Source organism: Camellia sinensis, chromosome 10, assembly GCF_055761805.1.
Source record: "Camellia sinensis isolate YWXY chromosome 10, ASM5576180v1, whole genome shotgun sequence".
NCBI lineage: Eukaryota > Viridiplantae > Streptophyta > Magnoliopsida > Ericales > Theaceae > Camellia > Camellia sinensis.
This window is the reverse complement of record NC_138970.1, coordinates 98,711,490-98,733,976: the sequence shown is the minus strand read 5'-3', so window position 1 is coordinate 98,733,976 and position 22,487 is coordinate 98,711,490. Positions and strand designations below refer to the sequence as shown.

At 35.5% G+C, this 22,487-nt stretch overlaps 1 protein-coding gene across 7 annotated transcripts; it reads left to right on the top strand.

Annotated features, from left to right (window-relative positions):
• Positions 1 to 1,504: 1,504 nt before the first annotated feature.
• LOC114316581 (sorting nexin 1) lies at positions 1,505 to 22,065 on the top strand. 7 transcript variants are annotated; one of them, XM_082891912.1, is made up of 12 exons: positions 1,505 to 1,818; positions 1,913 to 2,038; positions 7,365 to 7,500; positions 10,641 to 10,774; positions 15,782 to 15,856; positions 16,562 to 16,721; positions 16,878 to 17,011; positions 17,163 to 17,231; positions 18,015 to 18,094; positions 18,937 to 18,997; positions 19,076 to 19,304; positions 21,822 to 22,065. In XM_082891912.1, exons 1-11 carry the CDS (start codon positions 1,807 to 1,809, stop codon positions 19,280 to 19,282), a joined length of 1,194 nt encoding a protein of 397 aa, XP_082748038.1. In that variant the 5' UTR covers positions 1,505 to 1,806; the 3' UTR covers positions 19,283 to 19,304; positions 21,822 to 22,065. The 7 variants fall into 7 exon arrangements, with proteins under 7 accessions (XP_082748038.1, XP_082748039.1, XP_082748040.1 ...); XM_082891913.1 differs by lacking the exon at positions 21,822 to 22,065 and adding an exon at positions 21,243 to 21,287; XM_082891914.1 differs by lacking the exon at positions 21,822 to 22,065 and adding an exon at positions 20,250 to 20,346.
• Positions 22,066 to 22,487: the final 422 nt, after the last annotated feature.

The window sequence follows — 22,487 nt, the reverse complement described above, 5'->3', positions numbered from 1 at the left end:
TAGGTACAAAGTGCACACACTTTTACAAACATTAGTACATGACTTTACAAAAACTTTCCAAAAGACAAACATAAGTCTCAACTTGGAGGCACATCTTCAAAAGTCTAGCACAATCAGTATCTACTAAATACTTTGTGTTATTGATTGGTTTTAGTGGTACTTCTCTTAAAAACACTTCAATTCTAGGTGTAAAATTTGCATAATTAAGTGTCTCTCTACCATATGATCTTCTATTAAGATAACTACAGTGTCACATTCTTCTCTTATAATCTAGTATCATCTTCCAGTTGTTGTCTGGTAAATTTTCTAAAATCTAGGTGATTTAGATTAGTTGGACAGATAGACTACTTTTCTTCTTTTACTACTATTATTTCAGTATCATTAACATTATTTATTTCTTCGAAATCTTCTAGGATATTATTTTCCTTTTCTTTTTCTGCGTTACTTGTTCTAAACCTTCAAGGAGAATCGGTTCCATTTCTCCCAAACTGATTAATCCTAATTGTTTATATATATATATATACATATATATTCTTCTAGTTATATTATATTATTATTTATTTCTTCATATATTTTATCTAATTGTTCAACTATTTTTAATATTATTTTATATTTTATTTCACTATATTTTTTTAATTATTCTAAATTATATTTATTTAATTCCATCTTCTTTTAGATTTTTAGGTGAAACTAACAAAATGGTTCAAGTTAGGGGTGATCATGGATCAGTCTAATTTGTCTATACCGATCGAATTGACCCAACCGGATTGATTTTGGGCAGATACATATCTTTTGACGGATGGATGCGGATGAAATATTTCAAAATTTACAAATACAATTCAGATGATAGATCAATCATCTCGCACCCCCATAAACCCGATCCGTCTATAGATGAAGGTCAAAAAAAAAAAAAAGTAATAACATAAAGTATAAATAATAAAAGATTTTTTTTGTTGTTGTGAAAAACAGAAAATAATACCTTTAAAATATGTGTACATTGTGCCATAGCTTATTATAGACAAATAATATTTTTTTTTCAGATTATTAGTTAGTAGAGATTGTAAAAATTATAAGTTATAATTTTAAAAAAAAACTTAAAATTTTGTAACGTCCAAACCGTCGCATCAATCACATCTATCCGTCAACTCGGTAACTTAGTCAATTAAAATTTGTCAAATCGATACATTCATGAATGAATGTGGATTAATTTTTTTTGATCCATCTAATTTTAAATAAATGAAACATCATGGAATCCAACTTAATCCGCGATCACAGGTAGTTCAGATGAAACTAAGGCCTCGTTTGGGAACAGTCTAATTTAATAACTTTTTGGCTATTTGGTTAAAAAGGTAGGTAAAAAAAATTTGTATGTTTGAAATGACTTTTTGGCTAATTACGAAAAGATGTGCAAAAAGTAGAGAGAAAAAAGAATCTTTAACTTTTTGGTATGAGTTGTTGACTTTTTTGATAATTTAATAACTTTTTTTACTAATTGACTAAAAAGGTAATTCCCCAAATGGGGCCTAATTATAAGTGAGAAGTTTTCTAAAGGGTTTGTGATGTAATTTATTTAACTACGCTGAATTGTGACCCTTGGATTGATTTGGAAGTTGAGGTGGAAGTGTGTGGTGGAAGTGCAGGAAGATGGTTGGACGGAAGAGTGCTTGAGAGGATTCGCACCTCACCGGAACAGTGAGTGCACCGTGCACAGCGGCGCATGTTAGAAGTTTTATACATTCCGCGATCCCTAGCTCTCTTGTCTCTCTTCTCCATCCATCCACCGTCCCCGAAATCCCCAATTACGCCATGATTACACAGGTATTCTATCTTCTGTTTTCCATATACCAACAAAATAAACTCAGTGTGTATGAACGTAATTATGTATATGATTGTTATGTCTCGGAATATGCAGCAAAGAAGCTTATCACAAAGCCCTAGATCCCCATCCGCACAACCCTTTCTATCAGTCTCAGTCACTGATCCTGCTAAGATGAGCAATGGCGTACAAGCTTATATCTCTTATAAGGTCATCACCAAGGTAATTTTTCCCAAACCCCTATATATATATACACACACATGTAATTTGGTCTATTCAAATTTGTCAATTATAGACCATTTGACAATATGTCTGAATCAATTAAATGATTTAATTTTAATGAACATGTGTATTCCTCAAAGACTGCCTCTATAGTTCTTAAATTTTGTAACTACTCCAGATGACAACATCAAGTATCAAGTCTCCATAGCTAATGCAATAACTTGCTTCATTTCCCACTCATCGGGTGACTTCTCTATAATTGAGGGTTTGTTTCCCTAAGATGAATTAAGAGTCCGTTTACGCTTTTTCTGTTGTTTGTTGGTTGAACAAAAATGTAAAACATTTTTTAACGAAAATACTTTTTCTCAGTCCCCAAAACGGAAGTTAATTTTTAAAAGAAAAATGCGGCAGACCCCCACCCTCGAGTGACCCCCAGTTACCCCCAGCCCACGTGGCTGTGGGTGATTGGAAGGAAAAAAAAAAAAAAAACTGACTGACCAATGAAAAAAAACTGGGGGTGCTGGGGTGCCCCCACTGGGGGTCCCTAGCAGCGCTGTTTTTAAAAAGTTCACTTCCAGCTCGGCCCTTTCATCACATTAATCTTTCCGAAGATGAAGGCTGGCTCTTCATTGCCTTTCTTCTCAACGGCCAATGCATACATTAGAAAGATATTTTTTACTTCAAAAATAGGAAGATTTTTTTTTTTTTCAATTTACATGAAAAATATTTCAGGTGTAAAATATTTTATGTTAAAACAAACGGAGCCTAAATTTCAACTTAGTTTATGCAATGAGCATGACAAACATACCTTCTAAAGGCTTGTCCCATAAGGAACCAAGATACTTTTTTCTTTTTCAATGCCTTTCCTTGCCAAAGTGGAAACACTTCCCCTTTCACTTGCCTTCCCATATTTGGTATTCTTGTTGCCCCTTTGGGCTTTGACTGGGCCTTCTTTCCTTCCCCTTTTTATTACATAGTTCAGGAAGTAAAAGTGTCATCGAATTTTGTGGCCTTCTTGATGGTGCCCTCGTCAGTAAAAAACACGTTTAAGAGCTCTGGGATGAATCCTCTAACACAACGTACTTTACAAAAGAATCCAGTGTGATGTAGAACAAGATTTTTATTCGTTTTATATTTTTATTTTTATGATTTTGGAATTAAATTTGACTGGAATTTTGTCATTTGGCCTAAAATACTCTAGAAGATCAAAACAGTATCGCAAGTGGAGCCAAGGATGATGGAAGCCCAACTTGATATTTGAGTGTCTATAGTTGGGTCGACCGACGCTCAACCCTCTAGAAAATATTTGGTCGGCCTATCATATGCCCAGTTGACCCGTCGGCACGATTTAGTTTGTATAGCGCAACATTGAGATTTTTAGTTTCCTTTTTACATAGGTTTCTTATTATGTATCAATTTTGACTTTACTATTTTTTTTAGATTGCTTGCTTTGAAAGCATTAGGTCTAGTTTATTATAAATACATGTTTAAGCCTAAGGAAAAGAAGCTTTATTATTCAATCAATAATAATTTCAGAGAGTTTCTCTTATTTTTATTGTGGATTCAAGGTTGTTCTCGCGGATCTCGTGGATTCAAGAAATCACATATAGTAGAACAATATCTAGTCTACTCCCTTTTTCCATTACCACTGTGTCAATAAGAGACTATAGAACCATGGCATTGGATAACATTGCATTGTTGCCAAGTCCTCTCAATCTACTCAATGTAATTGATCATTTCCACTTCATGCTCATAGACATATGATCCCTTTGGCACCGTCCTCAGTCAATCACAATGAACATACATCAACCATTCACATGATTCGATATTTGTCTTTGTCCATGATCATTCATTCATCACTTTCATCAATCAAACTACATGGAACTAAAAATGAATATTAGGTATTTTGTTTGAGATAATTCAATTACAATTGAATTGCATTATCATGATTTTATAGCAGTCTAATTCAAAAATAAGAATGAAAATAGGGCTAAAAATCTAGTCCACTCGAGCACCCTTTTGGGTGGACAACACTGGAGCACCCACTGTTTGAACATTCATCGAACACACTTCGAACATTGAACACTATTTATCCATCTTTCAAACGTTGCAACCACTGGTTCGTCTTATGATTTACAAAATTGCAATGTTCATCCTTTTGCCTGTTCTACTACTTCCATAGCCAAAATTAGATTTCCAGCCCTTGGACAATTTAGGTACGACATTCCATCGAAAAGGGTTTGTAAATTGTTGTTATTATGCAAAACCGTAATCCAACCTCAAAACTAATCCTGTTTTAATATCATAAAAACATGCTATAACAATGGCTTTGACACCATTGTTGGGATTCGATTGTCAAAGCGCAGTAGAATTTTATAAAATTTCACTTTTGTAAGATCACTCGTTCTCGTTGATTATCAAATAAAGTGATATTCATATGCTTCAAGGGTACCATTGTGGCTGGTGGTTGTAGGCTTGTGGGTACCATTGTGGCTGTTTCTCCTTTTCCGAATTAGGATTATATTGGAAAGAACCTATAAATCCTCTAAAGACAACCAAGTCCTAATAACTACTAATAGGACCAAGAAGAACTTTTTAATTGTTGGGATGAAATATATACATTTGTTTTTTTTGAACAAACACAAGTTATTAATACTTGGAACTGATAAATATGTTTATCCAATTGGTTGATACGTAAAATTTTCCATAAAAAATGGATGACACAATTATTCAAAGTCCAATTATTCATATCATCTTTAACATATCCATGCTTTTAAATTTCTGAATATTATATATAAAAATTATTTGAAGGACCAACTTTCACTAGCCAGCCCCCACTCTCAGTTGATTAAGTGGACAGATGCACTAAAAATGTTCACAAAGTTAAGGTTTGATAAATTTAAAATTTCTTTTAATGATTTTGATTTTGTATTAGTATGGGGAATGGTAAGGTAGTTTATATAAACATGGTAAAGTTGGCAAGTCTACCAAGTTAAATGTATGACTGAAAGTTCAGTTTGCAGGCTGAAAAATGACTTGTGTTGTAATCAAAGGTCATCCCACAATGCTTTAAATTGCTGAAGGTAAAGTATTATGTTTTAACTTACTGAACATGGATATGGTATCTAGTCAAGGTTAGGAGGTTGAGAATATTTGGGATTTGGATTTTATAATTGTGGAAGATTGTATACTTGAATAAAAGTGTTGGAAACCTTATATAGAGCAGCGGATTTTGGTGCAAATATTGGAGCTGATGAGACACTATCCAAGGTTTGGTTGTGTGTGATGATTAAGGGGTTGTTTGAGATGTTTTAAATAAGTGCACTTTTTGACTTTTTGGTAAAAAAGGTAGAGGACAAAAAGATGTATGTTTGGGATAACTTTTTGACTTTTTACGAAAACATATGTATTAAAATATTGTATAAAATAACAAAATTACCATATTACCCCTAAATATATAATTGCCTACTGACAGTGATGGTACCGTCATGCATACGGTTGGCAGCAAGATGTATAGGACCAGATTGCCTACGGTGCTGTTCTGCCCTTGGGGACCCACCACGTGTCCCGTTTTGATAATCGGAACCGTTCAATATGTAGAACTCGTCGAGTACTATATATTTGTAAAAAATCACGTTGATCAGATATTGATAGCTATCTGATCGGATTAGTTTTTTGTCAACCGTTATTTTGTGTACCGTCCATTTTTTCATATAAAATTGATTTGATCATATAGTTATCGATACCCGATCAACGTGATTTTTTACAAGCATATAGTCTTTGACGAGTTTTACACATTGCACAGTTCAGATTGTCAAAACAGGACCCGTGATGGGCCCCCACGGGCCGCACAGCATTGTCCTGTGTGTCATGAGAAGTGCATCGGCTGTCTAATGTGTATCAACAGCACTACAGACAGCACATCACTTTAATACACTTTTTGACTTGAACTTTTTTTTGTAAATTTATTTTTTTATATATTTTTTTTCTTGTGAATAGTGATAACTTTTTGACTTTTTTAGTTATTTTTTGGCTTTTTGTCTTTTTTCATGGATGCCAAACCAGCCCTAAATATGTTTTTTTGTCGAGGATACACATTATCTGCATGCATTTGATTTGTGGAAAGTAATAATTTATTATGTTAGCCCTAAATTATGTTCTAGAACACTATTATGTACATTGCATAAGAAAAAAGCTAGGTATGCATTTCTTTGTCCAGTTTGTGTTGAGAAATTTTAGCATGCTTGCATTTTGAAAATCTGTTATGTCAACCATCAGTATAAAAGTGTAATTATGTTGTAGCTATTCATTGAATTGTGATCTATTGATAAAATAAGCTTTTCCAGGCACCTGTTTCATCAGACTTAAAGAAGATTTTTTCCTATTAAAAAGGAAGAAATGGTTGAAGAAAAAAAAAAAAGAAAAAGATATCCTATGAAGCATGAACACCTCTATTTAGGTCATGCACATGTGTTGGACATGGACACTCGCTGGACACGTTGTGGACACATTAAAATTATATTTTTTTATTTACTAAAATAGCATACTAAGGTTGATGAATTTGAGGAAATCAAATATTTGATATAAAATAAATATAACATATTTAAAAATATGACATAATAAATATATAAAGTTATATGCTTTGCATGTGCCCCCAACGTGTCGTGCTTTGCATTTTTTTGAAAATTTGCATGTCCGTGTCTCTGTGTGGTGTCCGTGTCCGTACTTCTTAGTAGATATCTAAGTAATAAATTTGGCAAATGCTAACAAGTGTCCTAGCTTGTTAATATTGGAAATGATAAAAAGTATTTTGGAAAAGTTTTGTGAAATTCACCAAGAGTGTTTTGAATTTAGCGATAAGTGTCTTGGGATCTACATATTTTTGTTTGTCTTTTTCTTGTGTCCCAAGGGCACTTGTTAGGATGATCCATAAAATTTAGTTTGTGTGATTTAATGGAAAGCTCGACTCCTGGGTCCTATGTTGGTCTCTAGCCATGTAAATTTTGATTTTAGGTTGTTTTAGGATGACTTTTATGCTGCATAAGGGTTATGTGGATCTTTTTGGCTTGCCATAGAAAATAGATGATATATTTGAGTATCCATTATGCCTCGTTAACAGTTGATTGAGAATTTATTCTATCCATCATGAGATAATCACACACACACCCACATTTGATTTTATCTTGTGGCTGATATTATCATCATTTTCTTCGATCATTTTTGAGTTTGAGTTATGATTTGTTTTTCTGAACCTAAAATTGCAGAGTCAGTTCATGTTATGTCTGTTGTTCGTTAGTCAATTACTAACAGAACTTGTTGGTGGCAGACAAATTTATCAGAATGTGAAGGGCCAGAGAAGATTGTTATTCGACGTTATAGTGATTTTATTTGGTTACGTGATCATCTTTTTGAGAAGTACAAGGGTATTTTCATTCCTCCACTTCCAGAGAAGAGCACTGTAGGTAACGAGCCCAACACCTCTTTTTTTTCCGTCCTTCTAAGTCACGATATCAGCTATTGTGATGGTCTTGATTGCCGTGTAATGGCATTGGATGTTAGTCAGGGTATAATGAGAATAAGTTACTGATGCTATCAATTTATTATTATTATTAGCAAATTCCTTAAAACTTACTAATACGAATATTGTAACCTGATCATGTTTTGGTTATTTAAATTGTTTTTGATCAGTTTTCTGACATCAAAACCAGTGTTCAACTATTGGTATTGGACCTTGTATGGTTTCTATTGGAATTAAGTAGCAAGTGCCTTCAATTTTTACCCATTAAGCTATTTACTAATAAATAAGTACTAGAGTCTATTCAAGCTAAATAGTGGTAACTTAGCAAGTAACTACATATTATTCTTAAGCTTTATATTACTAGATCAGGCAAAATCAATAGTCACTACTAACTAGTTGTTGCGTATTGTCATAGATAATATGTAAAGTTAGTTCAATCATGAAATTTAAGACATGTCATATGGTACTTGACCATGTTTAACTGTTTATCAAGTAAAATCAATATTTATATAGGAAATTATAATATCTTTCCTTTTTATTTAAAGTAGAAAATTCAAATAAAAATTCTCGTAGTTAAATCAGGAAAAAAAGAATATTTAAAATTAAAATTAAGAAGGGAATAAAGGGCATTACAATGAAAGCAATTGTACTTCAAATATTATTAGTCCATAACAAAATACTACTTTTTCGAATATAAAAATAATAAAATAATAAAAAAAATTGCTTACGCAACACATAATTTATCTACTAAGCTTACAAATGTTTTATATGACTTGGTATTTTCTAAAGTAAGAACACCAAGAACTTTAGAAGAAAGTGGCAAATTTACCGCAGCTCTGGGATTTCCTAGTTTGCCATGCCCCATTAGCTTTGATTGAAGTTTTGATCTTACATCTTGTATATCTGATGTTCAAATTGGTAGATTTAGCTTAAGAACTTGTTTTTCCAGCCTTAGAAAATGTTAAATAAGAGAAAGACTCCATTTAATGGAATTTAGAATTTATCGCAACAGGGCAGTGACAGCTGTTATGGTTGGTGACAGCAACATAATGGCTGGTACTCAGCTGTAACAGCCGCTTTGACTGATTTTTCTTCCCACAGACAACTTTGGCTTATAACCATAGTGCAACCCCGAAAATACTTTATGCAGGGACCCATATTTGAAATTATGTTTCCTTAATTTATTTGCGCCCTGTATTCATACTTGTTCTTACCAGTGAAACATATATTGATTTTTTTTAATCAGTTATTAAGGCATCTATTGATGCAGTGCAATTTGGTCTCGTGGAATTGTTTGGCTACAGCCTATTTTATTTCTTACCAGTCATAAAAGGATATCTCACTGTTCTAAGTAATGAACTTCAATAGAATTTCTTAACAAACAGCTGCAAAATCTTAGAAGGCACTTGATGTAGGACAAAGCCCTCAGTTATAGTTTTAGGCTATCCCACTATCAGATTAGCTGGGTATGGCTTTAGTTTTTAGGGTTTATGGTTGAGAGGGTAAGATTAAGCTGTTGGATAGATTTTAGTGTGAAATCAAAATCAATAGCTTGCTGGATATTGTGGAAATCAGGGGAAAAGCAATATTTTTTTTAGGGACACAATGGTTGCAGGGCATTAGGATTGAAGGTTTTGGGCTTCGGGACTAAACTAAGGTGAAAGAAGGCTGATTGGTGGCTGTGCACTGCACACAGCAGTGCTGGGAATTGCAATAGAGTAAAAGAATGGGAAGAAGTAGAAGACAGAGGATAGAAATCTAAGAATCTCCCCAAGTCCTAGGAGTCTCACCATTGAAAAGAGAATAAAATTCTGCAGAGAAATTTTCCCACTAGGAAAAGGACTTGCTAATCCTACTAAATAAATTAAGACACCTAATTCAAAAGGATTTGACACAACTCAAAACCAAGCACCTAATTAACCTGTACATTAAATGCATATAAATTACAAAATAAGGGTTGTTCTCTTGTAAGTTGTATTTCAAGAATCTTGTTGATAATCTAAATGTTTCATTATTCATTCCTCACAAGATGATGTATGAAGTGGAGAGATGCTTGTCATATGTGAGGATCTTTATTGTTTTCTTTGCTTTTCATTTTGGTGGACTTCTTGTACTGCTCCTTTTGTATTTCGCTTTTTACTATTTGTATTTATTCTCTTTTTGTTTCCTTTTTTTTAAAAGAAAAAACAAAATCTCCTAATATTCAAATTTACGAAAATACCCCTGATTTTGACAAATATGGATATTACCAAATTTAAAGTAGTTAGTTTTGTTTAAACCCTATCATGTGATACAAATGGTAGGATCCACTGGTCCATTGGCGCGGCCCACATGGCTGTTTCTTTTTCCTCCTTTTCCAAGCATGAATTTGAGGGCTTGTCCTCATCGGCACTCCATCCTGATTATGTTCATTCAAGGCAGAGTGTGTTTTCATTTCCCACTTTTCTTTTTGACCTCCTTCTCTGGAGCACAATTCCTTCCATTTGCAAGACTGTCAACATTCATTTCGCGGTAGTGAAGATAAACATGTTGATCCAAAATTTGTTTTGCTACTTGAGGAAAATCCTGACTTTGTCAAAACAAAGTGATTTCTAACCAGCCATGCAAATAGATACGTTGAGGTAAATTTTTGGTAATGGATTTGTGTTATAAATACATCATTTCATCAGTAGTTTAAGCTATTAATTCATAAGTGCACTATTGTTTCATCATTAACGTGGCTGATTGCTTTCATTTAAAGGATTCACACGCATCAACCAATATTTTTTTAGTCCTGAAGCTAGTGTTAGAGGATGCACATCTAGGACTCTTACGGCATTGGTCTTCTTTGTTGATGGTTTCTTATCCGGATTTTAGTGTGGAGACATCACCAACTAATGGATTTTCAGATGTGACCTTAACAAATAGCTGTATTGATGCTGCAAGTAACTATTTTGATGCGCAACTGTTTGCAGTGATTGTAGCCTATTTCTGGGTTTGTGCCTAAGCATAAAATAGGCAATTAATTTCAATCTAAGTTGCACAAAAATTCAGTCTAAAAATTTTGAAATCATATGCGGACTAACTTCAGTCTTTCTTATGCAGAGAAGTTTAGATTCAGTGCTGAATTTATTGAGATGAGGCGTCAAGCATTGGATATATTTGTTAACCGGATAGCTTCACATCATGAGCTTCAGCAAAGTGAGGATTTGAGAACATTTTTACAGGCAGATGAGCTGGTGAAGTATCTAATTTTGATGCATATAGGAAGACATAGTTCATGTCTGCTACCCCAAAGCTTTTTTGAAATATGAAATTGTCCTGTGGTTTATTTTTGGTAACTAGCTGATATCCCGTGTCCAAATTTTGTTTGGTTTTGTTTTGTTTTGTTTTGTTTTGTTTTTTTTGTGCCTATACACATGCCTGTCTATCATCAAGTTGAAAAAGATTTACTCTAGGATGTATAGAGGCTAAAGTAATCCTTTCAGTATGTAACGGTTTTTTCAAAGAAAATATGTTTTCACAGGTTCTCAGGCTCATAGCAGCATGAATGTATTGTCAGACGCTAATATTTCACATGTGATTGTTAGAGAGCTGATACATTTGGTATTTCAAACGTGACAATAAATTTTTCTTCCTGGAGCATGTTGTCGACATTCATGCACTAAATCTATAAAATGTACTTGTATTTACTAATTTATGTTGGAATATACGTGTTTTATAAGAAGCAGTTTATTACTTTTATTGAAAGAGATGGGTATAAAGATGGGGATGATATATCATCAAGAAGGAAAAAGCTAGATATTGTGCATGTATATGCCAGCCAGAACAACAGTGGAACAGAGCAGAGCAAAAGCCATAATAATGCCTTCTCTAGTCCACTGTGAGGAACAACTGTGTAACTTTGAGTTGAAATCGAGTTGGTGGCTGTTACACAATTCACAATGCTTCAAGAAGCTAAAATATATTGAAACTCTAGATTCGTGGTGGAGGTTGACTAGGCAAATTTTGCATCATGGTGCAGTAATGCTTTAGAATTTCCTGGGAGAAATAATCACCTTTTCGAAGAGATAATTGCTTGTTATCTTTTGCATTCTTTAAGTGCACACTAGGTTTGTAGTATTTCATCGAGGCAACAATTTGTTGCATCTCAACACGAGCCACCTATGGGAAGATCACTAAAAGAAATATAATGGATCTTTGCCTTAGCGAAATTCATGATGAGTTTATTCACCCAAAAAAATTCATAATGGGAGAATTGGTTGAATCAAACACTTATTGGCTGGGATGCAAACATTGCTGCTGATTCCCTAACACTTTTAGATGGTGGAATTCTAGTAACTGATATCCTGAAGGATATGATTATGGTACTTTTGCTACTTAAAATGTTTATATGTGTTAAAATAGATATATTATTGATTGATGTTTATTGATTTCTGATTGATATATATTGATGTGTATATTACAAGATTGTTGTATTGTTATTTTTATCTGTATATTACAAGTCCTATATATAGAGAGGTTTTGGGAGTAGTAGGTGTAGAGTGGGTGGTGGTAGTAGGTAAAGTGGAGGTGGTAGGTGGAGTGGGTGAGGAGTAGTGGAGGTGTGTAGTGGTAGTGGTAGGTTTTAGTGGTGTAGGAGGTGTACATTAACAGCCCCCCTCAAACTCAAGGAGGATAGGAACTAACCAACTTGAGTTTGAAGAGAGTAACAAAACAGAAAAATAAACTGATAAATAAAACAGGATAGGAGACACGGTATGGTCGTGTCAGACCGATGTAGCAGACAGTTTATGGGGTCATGTCGGACCGTTGTAGCAGACACTGTGTGGTCGTGTCAGACCGATGTAGAAGACAGTTTACGTGGTCATGTCGGACCGTTGTAGCAGGACAGTTTACGGGGTCATGTCGGACCGTTGTAGAAGACAGTTTACGGGGTCATGTCGGACCGATGTAGCAGGACAGTTTACGGGGTCATGTCGGACCGATGTAGAAGACAGTTTACGGGGTCATGTTGGACCGTTGTAGAAGCTGACCGGAATCAATGTCGGGACAGTTTATGGGGTCATGTCGGACCGTTGTAGAAGCTGACCGGAATCAATGTCGGGACAGTTTATGGGGTCATGTCGGACCGTTGTAGCTGGATAGTTGTAGCTGGACAGTTTACGGGGTCATGTCGGACCGTTGTAGCAAATTGTGGTGGTGCACCAAGGGGGCGACTTAGGGAGTGCGCCATGAGGTGGCTTGAACATGATACTGTGTATAACCCCCCCTCAAACTCAAATAGGTGTGAAGATAAAAACCTATTTGAGGTTGAAAAGGGATTGATAAAGCTGACTGGTGTAGAAGACACTGTATGAGTGTGTATATAGGCTGCCCAAAAAATATACATGGATGTAGATATCGAGCCCTCAAAAGTCGTGCCCTCAAAAAGTGTGCCCAATCTGTCAAAAGGCGTGCCCGATGCATCAAAAGGCGTGCCAGGTATGATGGCGAGGCACGTGAGTGCCTTGGCTGGCGTGCCCGTTTGTCTGGCGTCAAGAGGCGCGCGATGCGCGTGGCTGCCTCGGCTATAAGACGGAGGCTGAGGCTGAGGCAAAAAAAACTGCGAGAGATATTCTGAGAGAGATTTCTGAGAGAGATTCTGTAACACTCTGTTTTCTGAGAGAGATTTCTGAGAGAGATACTGTGTAACACTCTGTTGCCTAGAAAATGGCTTCATCGTCCTCCCGCGGGCTGCTCACCCTTTTTCCCGACCTCAACGAGTCAACGAGAGAGAGAACTGGTGCGGTGGCACTGGAAACTCAACCAAGCGCCCCGGAGTTTGCTCCGTTGAACTTTCCGATGCGGTCTGTGGAGCAAAGAATGGCAGTGCAGTCGGATGTGGAGGCCAATCAGTATACTTTGAAGGCATGTGTGGAAAGCATGACGGCGGTCACAAATTTGTCGAACCGGCTGCAGAGTAGGACAAATGAGGTGCAACATTTAAACTCCCAGCTGGCTCTGCTCCAACGCATGTATAAGGATGCGCGAGCAGAGATAAGTATGCTAAAGGCGGAAAATAAGGAGCTGAAGCGGAAGGCCACCGTGATGTTCCGATTTGGAGGGCCGCCATATGCTGCAGTGGAGGAGCAGGGAGTAGTGAGCATGCCCAGTGGAGTGGGAAACACGGAGGCAACACCGGTAAGGGCCGTCCAGGACGGAGGCAAGAAGAAAAGACCGGCGGCAGAGTAGAGAAGAAAAATCTCACCTGTGAATGTGGTTGGTTGTTTGTATTTTGTGTTTTGTTTTTTTTTTTTTTTTTTTTTTGTGTAAAATTGTGATCGGGGTTGATCCCTGAGATGAATAAAATATGGTTTGGTGTGCAAAGCTAGATGGTATGAATGGAATTGGAAAAAGATTAAAAATAATGTGAAAGAAAAATAAAGAAAGAAATAATAAAAATATATTTGAAATCAAAAATGAAAGATGGGGGAAAGAAGGAAAGTGGTTTGGAGAAAATAAATAAAAATAATGGATTTTTTTTTTTTTTTTTGTAATATAGAATAAAAAGAGATATATAGATATATATATATATATATATATATAAAATAAAGAAAGTGGGGAACAAGGAGTGGGTGAAAAAGAAAAAGTATGGTTGAATTGCTCAGATATGTCTTGGCCAAAAGTGTATCTAGCACCACGTAAGTGTTATAATAAAAAATAAAATTTGGACGGTGGACAAGTGTGATTAAAAAAAGAAAAGTGAATTGGATGTGCCCCTTTCTCTCTCTCCACACGTAACCCACCTTTTGCTTTCCTCAGAGCATCGGAAAATTGCAAACTTTGAAGCCTCTGAGTAAGAATAATGAATCCCATTATCCTTGAGAAACTCCTCAATCAAATTCTTGACCTTGTCGAGGTCTGCACTCTCGCATTCGGTCTCATAACAAGTACCAAAATCATACATTGTCTGATCGACCTCCAGTTTCAATCCATTCCAGTCATAAACTCCCCTAACATTCCTCCCTCTTCATAATCCTCAAATCCACCGAAGCAAGCTTGGAGGGGTCCACCACGCAGTCGCGGCCGAGCAGGGGGTCCATCTCCTCCCCTTCCCCCTCGACACGGCTCACGCCGCCGACCAGCACAGATTTGGCTATGAGACAGACGACGCACTTGGCATCATGGTCATAGAAGCGGAGGCGGAGGACGGCTCCGCGAGAGGAGAGCTCGGAGGCGGCACCGTCGAAGAAGGTGTTGTATTGGTGGTGGGTCTGCCGGTGGCGAGGCAGACGCTGGGGAGGCCGGAGTGAATCAGCCGCAGTGATGGGCGATCTCGTCGTTTGTGTCGGCGCCGCAGCCGGTGGGTGGTGGGGTGGAAATTAGGCCCCTGTCGCCGGCGGTGTCGGGAGCGACGTTTGGGACGAAGAAGTCGAGTATGGCTCCGGCGAGCGTGAGCTCTGGGAGCAACAACAAAGCTCAGATGCTGAGGGACTTTTCTTTGGAGATTTATGACAAAAAGGAATTGCAGGTTTATGACTACAGTTGCACACATCTTTGTTGATTTTATCAGCGGAATAGGTTTAGGTCCGGCGGGCGGCCAAGGCGAGATTGCCGCCCGCCGGGGAAGCGAAACTATTAGGTTCTAAACCTGCTCTGATACCATGTTAAAATAGATATATTATTGATTGATGTTTATTGATTTCTGATTGATATATATTGATGTGTATATTACAAGATTGTTGTATTGTTATTTTTATCTGTATATTACAAGTCCTATATATAGAGAGGTTTTGGGAGTAGTAGGTGTAGAGTGGGTGGTGGTAGTAGGTAAAGTGGAGGTGGTAGGTGGAGTGGGTGAGGAGTAGTGGAGGTGTATAGTGGTAGTGGTAGGTTTTAGTGGTGTAGGAGGTGTACATTAACAATATGCCTGTTTGAAAGAATTTGATATCCTTTCAGTTGCTTAACATGTATATGGAGTGATTAGTATAGCCTTCAAAATCTATTGGAGTAATGATATTCAAATAGAAAGTTCATAACGAATTTCCATATAGAATGATGTGGCTTAATGTGGACCTCACTTCAAAATATAAAAAAATTAAAAAAAAATTCCATAAAGATGAGTGTATTTAAGAAAATGGCATTGCCTCATCATTCTTGTAGAGTTTTTTGCATGAATTTTATGTGTGAATAGAATTTTCCAATCTATTAAGATCACTACTCTCTCTCTCTCTCTCTCTCATCAATCTGATTCCACTTTGCAGACAATGGAGAGGGCCAGATCTCAAGAGACTGGTATTTTCAAGACGAAGCCAGCTGATTTGATGCAAATATTCAAGGTAACTCGGGGTTGAAAACTAAACAAATCATTTTCGAATGTGCAAATAATTGCTATTTCAACAATTAAGTTTTGTAGGGCTAAATAATTTTGCAAGGCACCACGTTCTCTACTGTACAATTTGATGGGACCAAAAACAGATGAAGCTGCAATCAATATGTTTCCCATAAAAAAAACCTCTATTACTGGTTGTGATAATTATAAATTTGTACACCAGAATAACTTATCAAAAAAAATAAATAAAAAAAAAAAAAAAAAAAAACACTTTATCTGAAGAATCTTAGTTCTGCATTTGATTGGCCCCTTAAAAATTTAAGATCTGATATACTGAAGAACAGTGGCATAGAACAACATTGGATGAAGAGTCTATCTGTTAGGTGGGTCTCCAAGTTACTTTGCTTGCTTCATAGTTCAAGTTACCTGGATAATCTAGCTATAGTAACTCAATTATTAAAATATAAAAATTGGACTTATTCAGAATTTCATTCACATTGAACAAGTGTCCCCCTCAATCTTGAAGATCGTAGAGGTTGTATTCTGCTATTAGAGAGCTCATTGAGTATCTGAGTCACTCCTCATTTTCCTTGGAAGAGAGTTTGGCCTGCATTGCTGCCAATTGGGGTTATGAGGTCCATGCAAACAGGAACAATGTCTATTTGAGAAGATGAAATGATCTACTGATTGACTTATTTATAATTTTTGGCAGGATGTACAATCTAAAGTGAGTGACGTTGTTCTTGGAAGGGAAAAACCAGTTGAAGAATCGAATCCCAAATATGAGAAACTGAAACATTACATCTTTGAGCTTGAAGATCACTTAGCTGAAGCTCAGAAACATGCATGTCGTCTGGTAAAGAGGCACAGAGGTATAAAGGACTTCTTTTCTTTCCCTTCAGACTACATGTTTGATCATATCTTGTTTTTGTAATTATGAAATAATTTTTCTCTTTATTCTTATATTTGAATGAAGTCAAATGCATTCATGATTTTTATTTTTTTAATTTTATTTGTTGTTTCCACAGAATTGGGGCAATCCCTATCAGATTTTGGAAAGGCAGTCAAGCTCCTTGGTGCTTGTGAAGGAAATGCTCTTGGGAAGGTGTTTTCCGAGCTTGGGGCAAAATCAGAGGTTTTGTCAATTAAGCTGCAAAAGGAGGTAAACCTCCTTGATAACTTATCCTTTTTGTTAGAACAGTTTGTTGACCTTTTCTGAAATGGATTCAATTAAGCTGCAACAACTTACCCTTTTTGTTATAACAGTTTGTTGACCTTTTCTGAAACGGAACTGCCTTGCTGTATCATTTCAGGCCTACCACCTCTTAATGAATTTTGAAGAGCCCTTGAAAGACTATGCTCTTGCTGTGCAATCTATTAAGGTGAGTTTTGTTTCCTCATCCAATTTTTAAACTTCATCATCCTCTGCATTAGGCTATGAAGCATGAGTACTCTGAAAATGTTGTTGTACTCGTACCGGGTACTCGAAATACGTACCGGGTACGTTTTATACACTATTTGGCAGTTGGATACTCCGTGGGTATGGGATGGATGCATCGGGATGGATGCATCGGGATTCACTTGATCTGCCAGAGATGAAAGATGTAATATTCAATAATGAAGTTGATGGAAGTGAAAATTGAAATTTCTAGTTTTCAAATTTTTCTTAGCTTGCTATTGGAATGAAACTTTGTTTTGTAATTTCTCAAAATAGCTTATGGACTTTTCTTTGGTATTGATATTGTTGAACTATGATATCTCTTTTGGTTTTGTAATTTCTCCTTTTATTTGTAGTATTGAACTTTGATTTGTAATTGAATCTTAAACTATAAATTATAAAAATAAAAAATTTATTGGCATACCCTAGCCGTATTCGTATCTTATTTTTTTTAGGTCTTGCCATATCGTCATACCCATAATGTACCCTTACCAGGATCCATACCCGCACCCATGCTTCATAGGCACTAGGTCATCATTTCTTTTCTTGTCAGATATAACTTTGTCTTGTTCAGCTAAAAGATTGATGGGTACTTAAACCCTCATAAAGGGACAAATTTGATAATTGTGAATCTTTGGGTAGAATCCCATGTTCAATTTTCAACCTTTCTCTGTATATCACTTATCTTCATAAAAATTAACTCTTTTGCTTATGTATTTTGAAACAGGCCACGGTAGCGGAGAGAGCCAACGCTTTCAGCCAGCAGTACGAATTGGCTGAAACAATCAAGCTCAAGGAAATAGATCTGTATGGTTCTTCTAATCAACTATTTTATTTATTTATTATTTATCTTTTCTCTTTGCCTTGTTTTATGTATACTAGCAGTGGGACCTCTTGCATATGACATTGATCTGCAAACATAAAATCTTGCTCTCAACAGTAAGGTCTTCTTGAATCATGATATAAAATAAAATTCCTGTGTGAGTGATGTCCCAAGTTTTGATAGTTTGCAATCTCTTGTGGACTAAATTTGAGTAGGCAAACTAAAAAGAGTTTTGCTCACACTATGCTTTCAAAGTGTTCTATTGTTGCCAATGAGCACCATGGGATTACAATATCTGAAAGAAAGGAGAGGATTAAATAAAAAGAAACAAATAACAAGCACCATACTCGTCTAAAGTTTGTTTTAAATTGTGGGCTTCTTGCTCAGAGCAATATCAGTATGGGGTATCCTGTCCTGTTTTTGGACATGACAATTTTTGTTTTGCTCTCTCTCTCTCTCTCTCTCTCTCTCTCTCACACGCGCACACAAATTCTTTCATTTGAAACTATTAAATGCTATGAGTACAGTTCAGTGAAGACCATAAGCATATTAATACACTACAATTATCCTTATCACTAATTTTTGGTTTCCAATAAAAAAAAAAAGTCATGAAGAACATTCTATGTTCACACATTAACATATTTTAGTGATACATTGAGAGGGAAGTTGAAAATGATCAACCCTCTTTGAGTTCATGGAGCTGATTGTTTATCAACTTTCTATTGAACTCAATTTCCTCAGTTTTCAGCCTTCAGCCCATGGGGCCGAAAGATATTTGAAGTTTCTAATTTGTGGTTAGTAATTTATATATTTTATTTGTTTGCAGAAACAAATTCAGGCTAACACGATCTGAAAAATTGGCAGAAGCTGAGCATGAATATGAAGTGGTTAGTTTGTATTGCATCCTAAAAATGTAATACCACTGGAATTTTCTTTGTTTGGCTGATATTGGTTTTGTGATACAGATGAGGGAAGATAGTGAGGAAGCAACTAGAAGATTTGAGACAATTGTGCGGCTAATGAATGAAGAATTTGTGTGTTTTCAAGAACAAAAAACATTAGATATGGGGGTTGCTTTTCATGAATTTGCAAAGGGACAAGCCCGTTTGGCAACTGATATAGCTGATGCTTGGCGAAGTCTCCTTCCCAAACTTGAAGCGTGCTCTGCTTAACACAATCCAAAACTTCACCCAGGTAGTTCTCAGCATGGTTTTAAATACATATATCGGTATTAGTGATGCAGTCATCAGCTGATATCAGACACTGTCGTACCTGTTGCTTTCTGGGGACCTCCTTACTTTAGGAAGTTTCTTCAGCATGTTGTATGCACGTGGTAATTTTCCTTTTCTTGTCACTTGTACAAATCCACAGCAAATTGAAAACTTTCTCGATCTTCTGGGACTTTTTTGTAGTAGGACCGTGTACCTTAGATCAGTTTTTTTTTTTTTTTTTTTTTTTTTTTTGGAAGGGATATGTTAAAATTGGTATTTATATCTGGACATGCTCTTCCTGTTTCTGACTGGTCCTTGAAATTGTATTTTTGATCCATTTATTTGGTTCATGTTGTTAGTTGAAAACTTACTGGTTTTACATGTCAAACGTAATATCCACTTCTGTGATGCCTTTTGTGTGTCTGTCATCTCATGATATTATTTTAAAACATTTTCTTGTGATATGATGCATAGTAAGTGGAGATTATAAATTGATATGATGACTTTGTTAGTTAATTTGTGACAATCCTATCACGTATTATACTTTTAATCATTTAATCATGTATGCTAGGTGTGAATTTGAATGTTAATTATGTGATTAATGTGTGTTGGACCTTATGTTTGTGAACCGTATGAATATTTGTTGAGATTTCTGTTATTATTTGAAATTAAAGGCCTTAATGGCGTGAGAAATCAAAATTGGTTAGTTTATTACGAATGACATAGTTTGTAAAGCCTAATGAGAAGTTTTATTAAAATTTGATTCAGATTAAATTAATTAGATTAAATTAACTAGAATTAAGTGTGATTAATTAATGCTTAAACCTAATTAACACCATAATCTAATTACATGTATATATATATATATGTTAAGTTGAGAGTTTAAGCCCATTAAACACCCAAAAATTTTGAGATTTACATTTTATAGAGAGAGGGCTTGATCTTGGAGGATTTGGCTAGAAGGCTTGTGAATTAGGAAGAACTCAAGATTCTTGCTAAATTTAGCTTGATTGAGGATCTTAGGTATGTATTTGAACCTTAATATGTATATTGAAGTCATCAATATGTATATTCATGAAGAATTACATAATTAAATGCAAGAAATGAGCTTAAGATGAAGAATTTAAGGTCAATTCGTATATGCATGCATAATTTTGTTAAATTCCATCATTTTGAGTATGATTTTGTCATCCATGTTAGAGTTGAGAATCATATCATACATGCATTCAAGAATTAAGTTGTTTTGAAGCTAATCTCCATGTTTTGTAAACCTTGGAAAAGACTAGGAAGTTAATTGATATATGCATGGGAGTTTGGGTTCCAATTATGAAGTCTTAAACTTCAATTTTGCAAAATCATGAAGTTTTTGAACTAAGGATTCAGTTTTGGCCATGTATTCATGTTTTGAAAGGGTTTCTATGGTTTTGGATTGCATCATGCATGAATCCATACTTTAAATTGCGTTTTGAAATTCAACTCTGTTCTAGAAATTTTAGAATTCTATCTCACCGCTCGAACGAATAATCTTTTGCTCGAGCGCACATCTCATGCATCTAGTAATTTCGTAGAGTTTTATTGTTGGCTCGAGCGACCAAGTTGACGCTCGAGCAATCTCAATTCATTTTGTGCCTTGACTCAAGCGATCATCGAGCCTAGATTCGGACCATTCAGTACTTTTGTAGACCAAGTGGCCCGCTTAAGCGACCAATGTTGCGCTCAATCGAAGTGTCTTGTTTCAGCATAGTTTGGAAAGTCCTGTTTTATCTATTTTGACGTTCTCATCCCTTTCTAGACATTCTTAGGCATGAATGGAGTCTCCTAAATGAATCTTTGAGTTAGAATGATAGAAGAATTAAATAAGTTAAAGAACAATCCGATTAAGCAAAGTAATTCAATATGTGTATGTTCATGAATTGTGTAGGATCATCCACAAGGACGTGTCAACAACTGAATCATTGTGAGTAATATCTTAGTAAAGATATTTTCTTATTACTCTATTTTCTAAATGTCTTAATGTAGTAAGTTTTCCAAACTTATGATTTTGCAAGTGTAAATGAGGTTCTATCTGTTTGATCAATATGATATTTGTGAATGTGATCGATATGACACGATTGTGTATGATGGACCCAAGGTCGTCCTGTATAACTGAATTGGACCCAAGGTCGTTCCATATATCTGGTAAGATGGACCTAAGGTCGTTCTGATTATCTGACTCTCTGTATATCTGATAAATCTGAATATCTGTTATGTGTTGACCTATTGGTCATTATACAACTGTAATGTATTAGACCCGAGGTCGTAATGCCTGAGGTCGTTCCGATAAGTATGATTTGTTCTGCTTTGTATCTTTGTATTTGTTGGACCCAATGTCGTTTTGCTATGACACGAAATTATTACGATGAGTATGATTTTACTTAAACGTAAGAACTCATTTATATAACATGTTTACTTTGATATTATTCATTAGGCTTTCGCTCACTCTGTATTTATATGTATGTAGGTGAGCAGTGGGATGTCCAGCTCTAGTGAACTTGTGAAAGGATTATCAAGTTTTGTGGAGTCAGCCAAGAATGCCTCACGCACGAGACTTTTGTTGTTTGTTTTGTTTCAAGAGTTTTTCTTCTATTTCAAGTGGCATCTCAAGGATCTTTCAAGAGCTTGTTTGGATTAAAGAAGTATTCTAAAATCACTCCCCATAGTTAGAAAATTTGAATGAAAATTAACTCCATAATTCACCACTTGAATTTTGGTTGAAGATGGTAAATATTTTTGTTTGAAAATTTTATTAAATATTCTACTCCCTCCGTCCCAAAATATTAGTCCCTTATTCCATTTTTCATTATCCCAAAATATTAGTCCCTCTTCAAAAATCAAGTACAAAAATAATGTAAATTTCCTATTTTACCCTTCTTTTAAATTAATAAACAACATAAAAAGTACAATTATGCATTGATATTCCCAAAAAATGTACTATCAAAAGGATAATTTTGGAAAATCAACTTTTTTCAAATGCAATAATTGTACTACCAAAAAAAGTTAGATTCTCCAAAAGGGACCATTATTTTGGGACGGAGGGAGTATTCAACTTTTTCTAAGAAAAATAAAAGTATATCTTACCATTTTTTTCAAGAGCAGATGTGTCTATTCTTCATATCTTCTTGAATGG

Bases quoted from the DNA above. Each gene is read 5' to 3' on its own strand.
- LOC114316581 (XM_082891909.1), top strand. From the start codon at position 1,895: ATGTCTCGGAATATGCAGCAAAGAAGCTTATCACAAAGCCCTAGATCC. The intron at 17,012-17,162 runs GTAAACCTCCTT...GTATCATTTCAG, and splicing joins CAATTAAGCTGCAAAAGGAG to GCCTACCACCTCTTAATGAA. The intron at 18,095-18,936 runs GTATGGTTCTTC...ATTTGTTTGCAG, and splicing joins AAGCTCAAGGAAATAGATCT to AAACAAATTCAGGCTAACAC.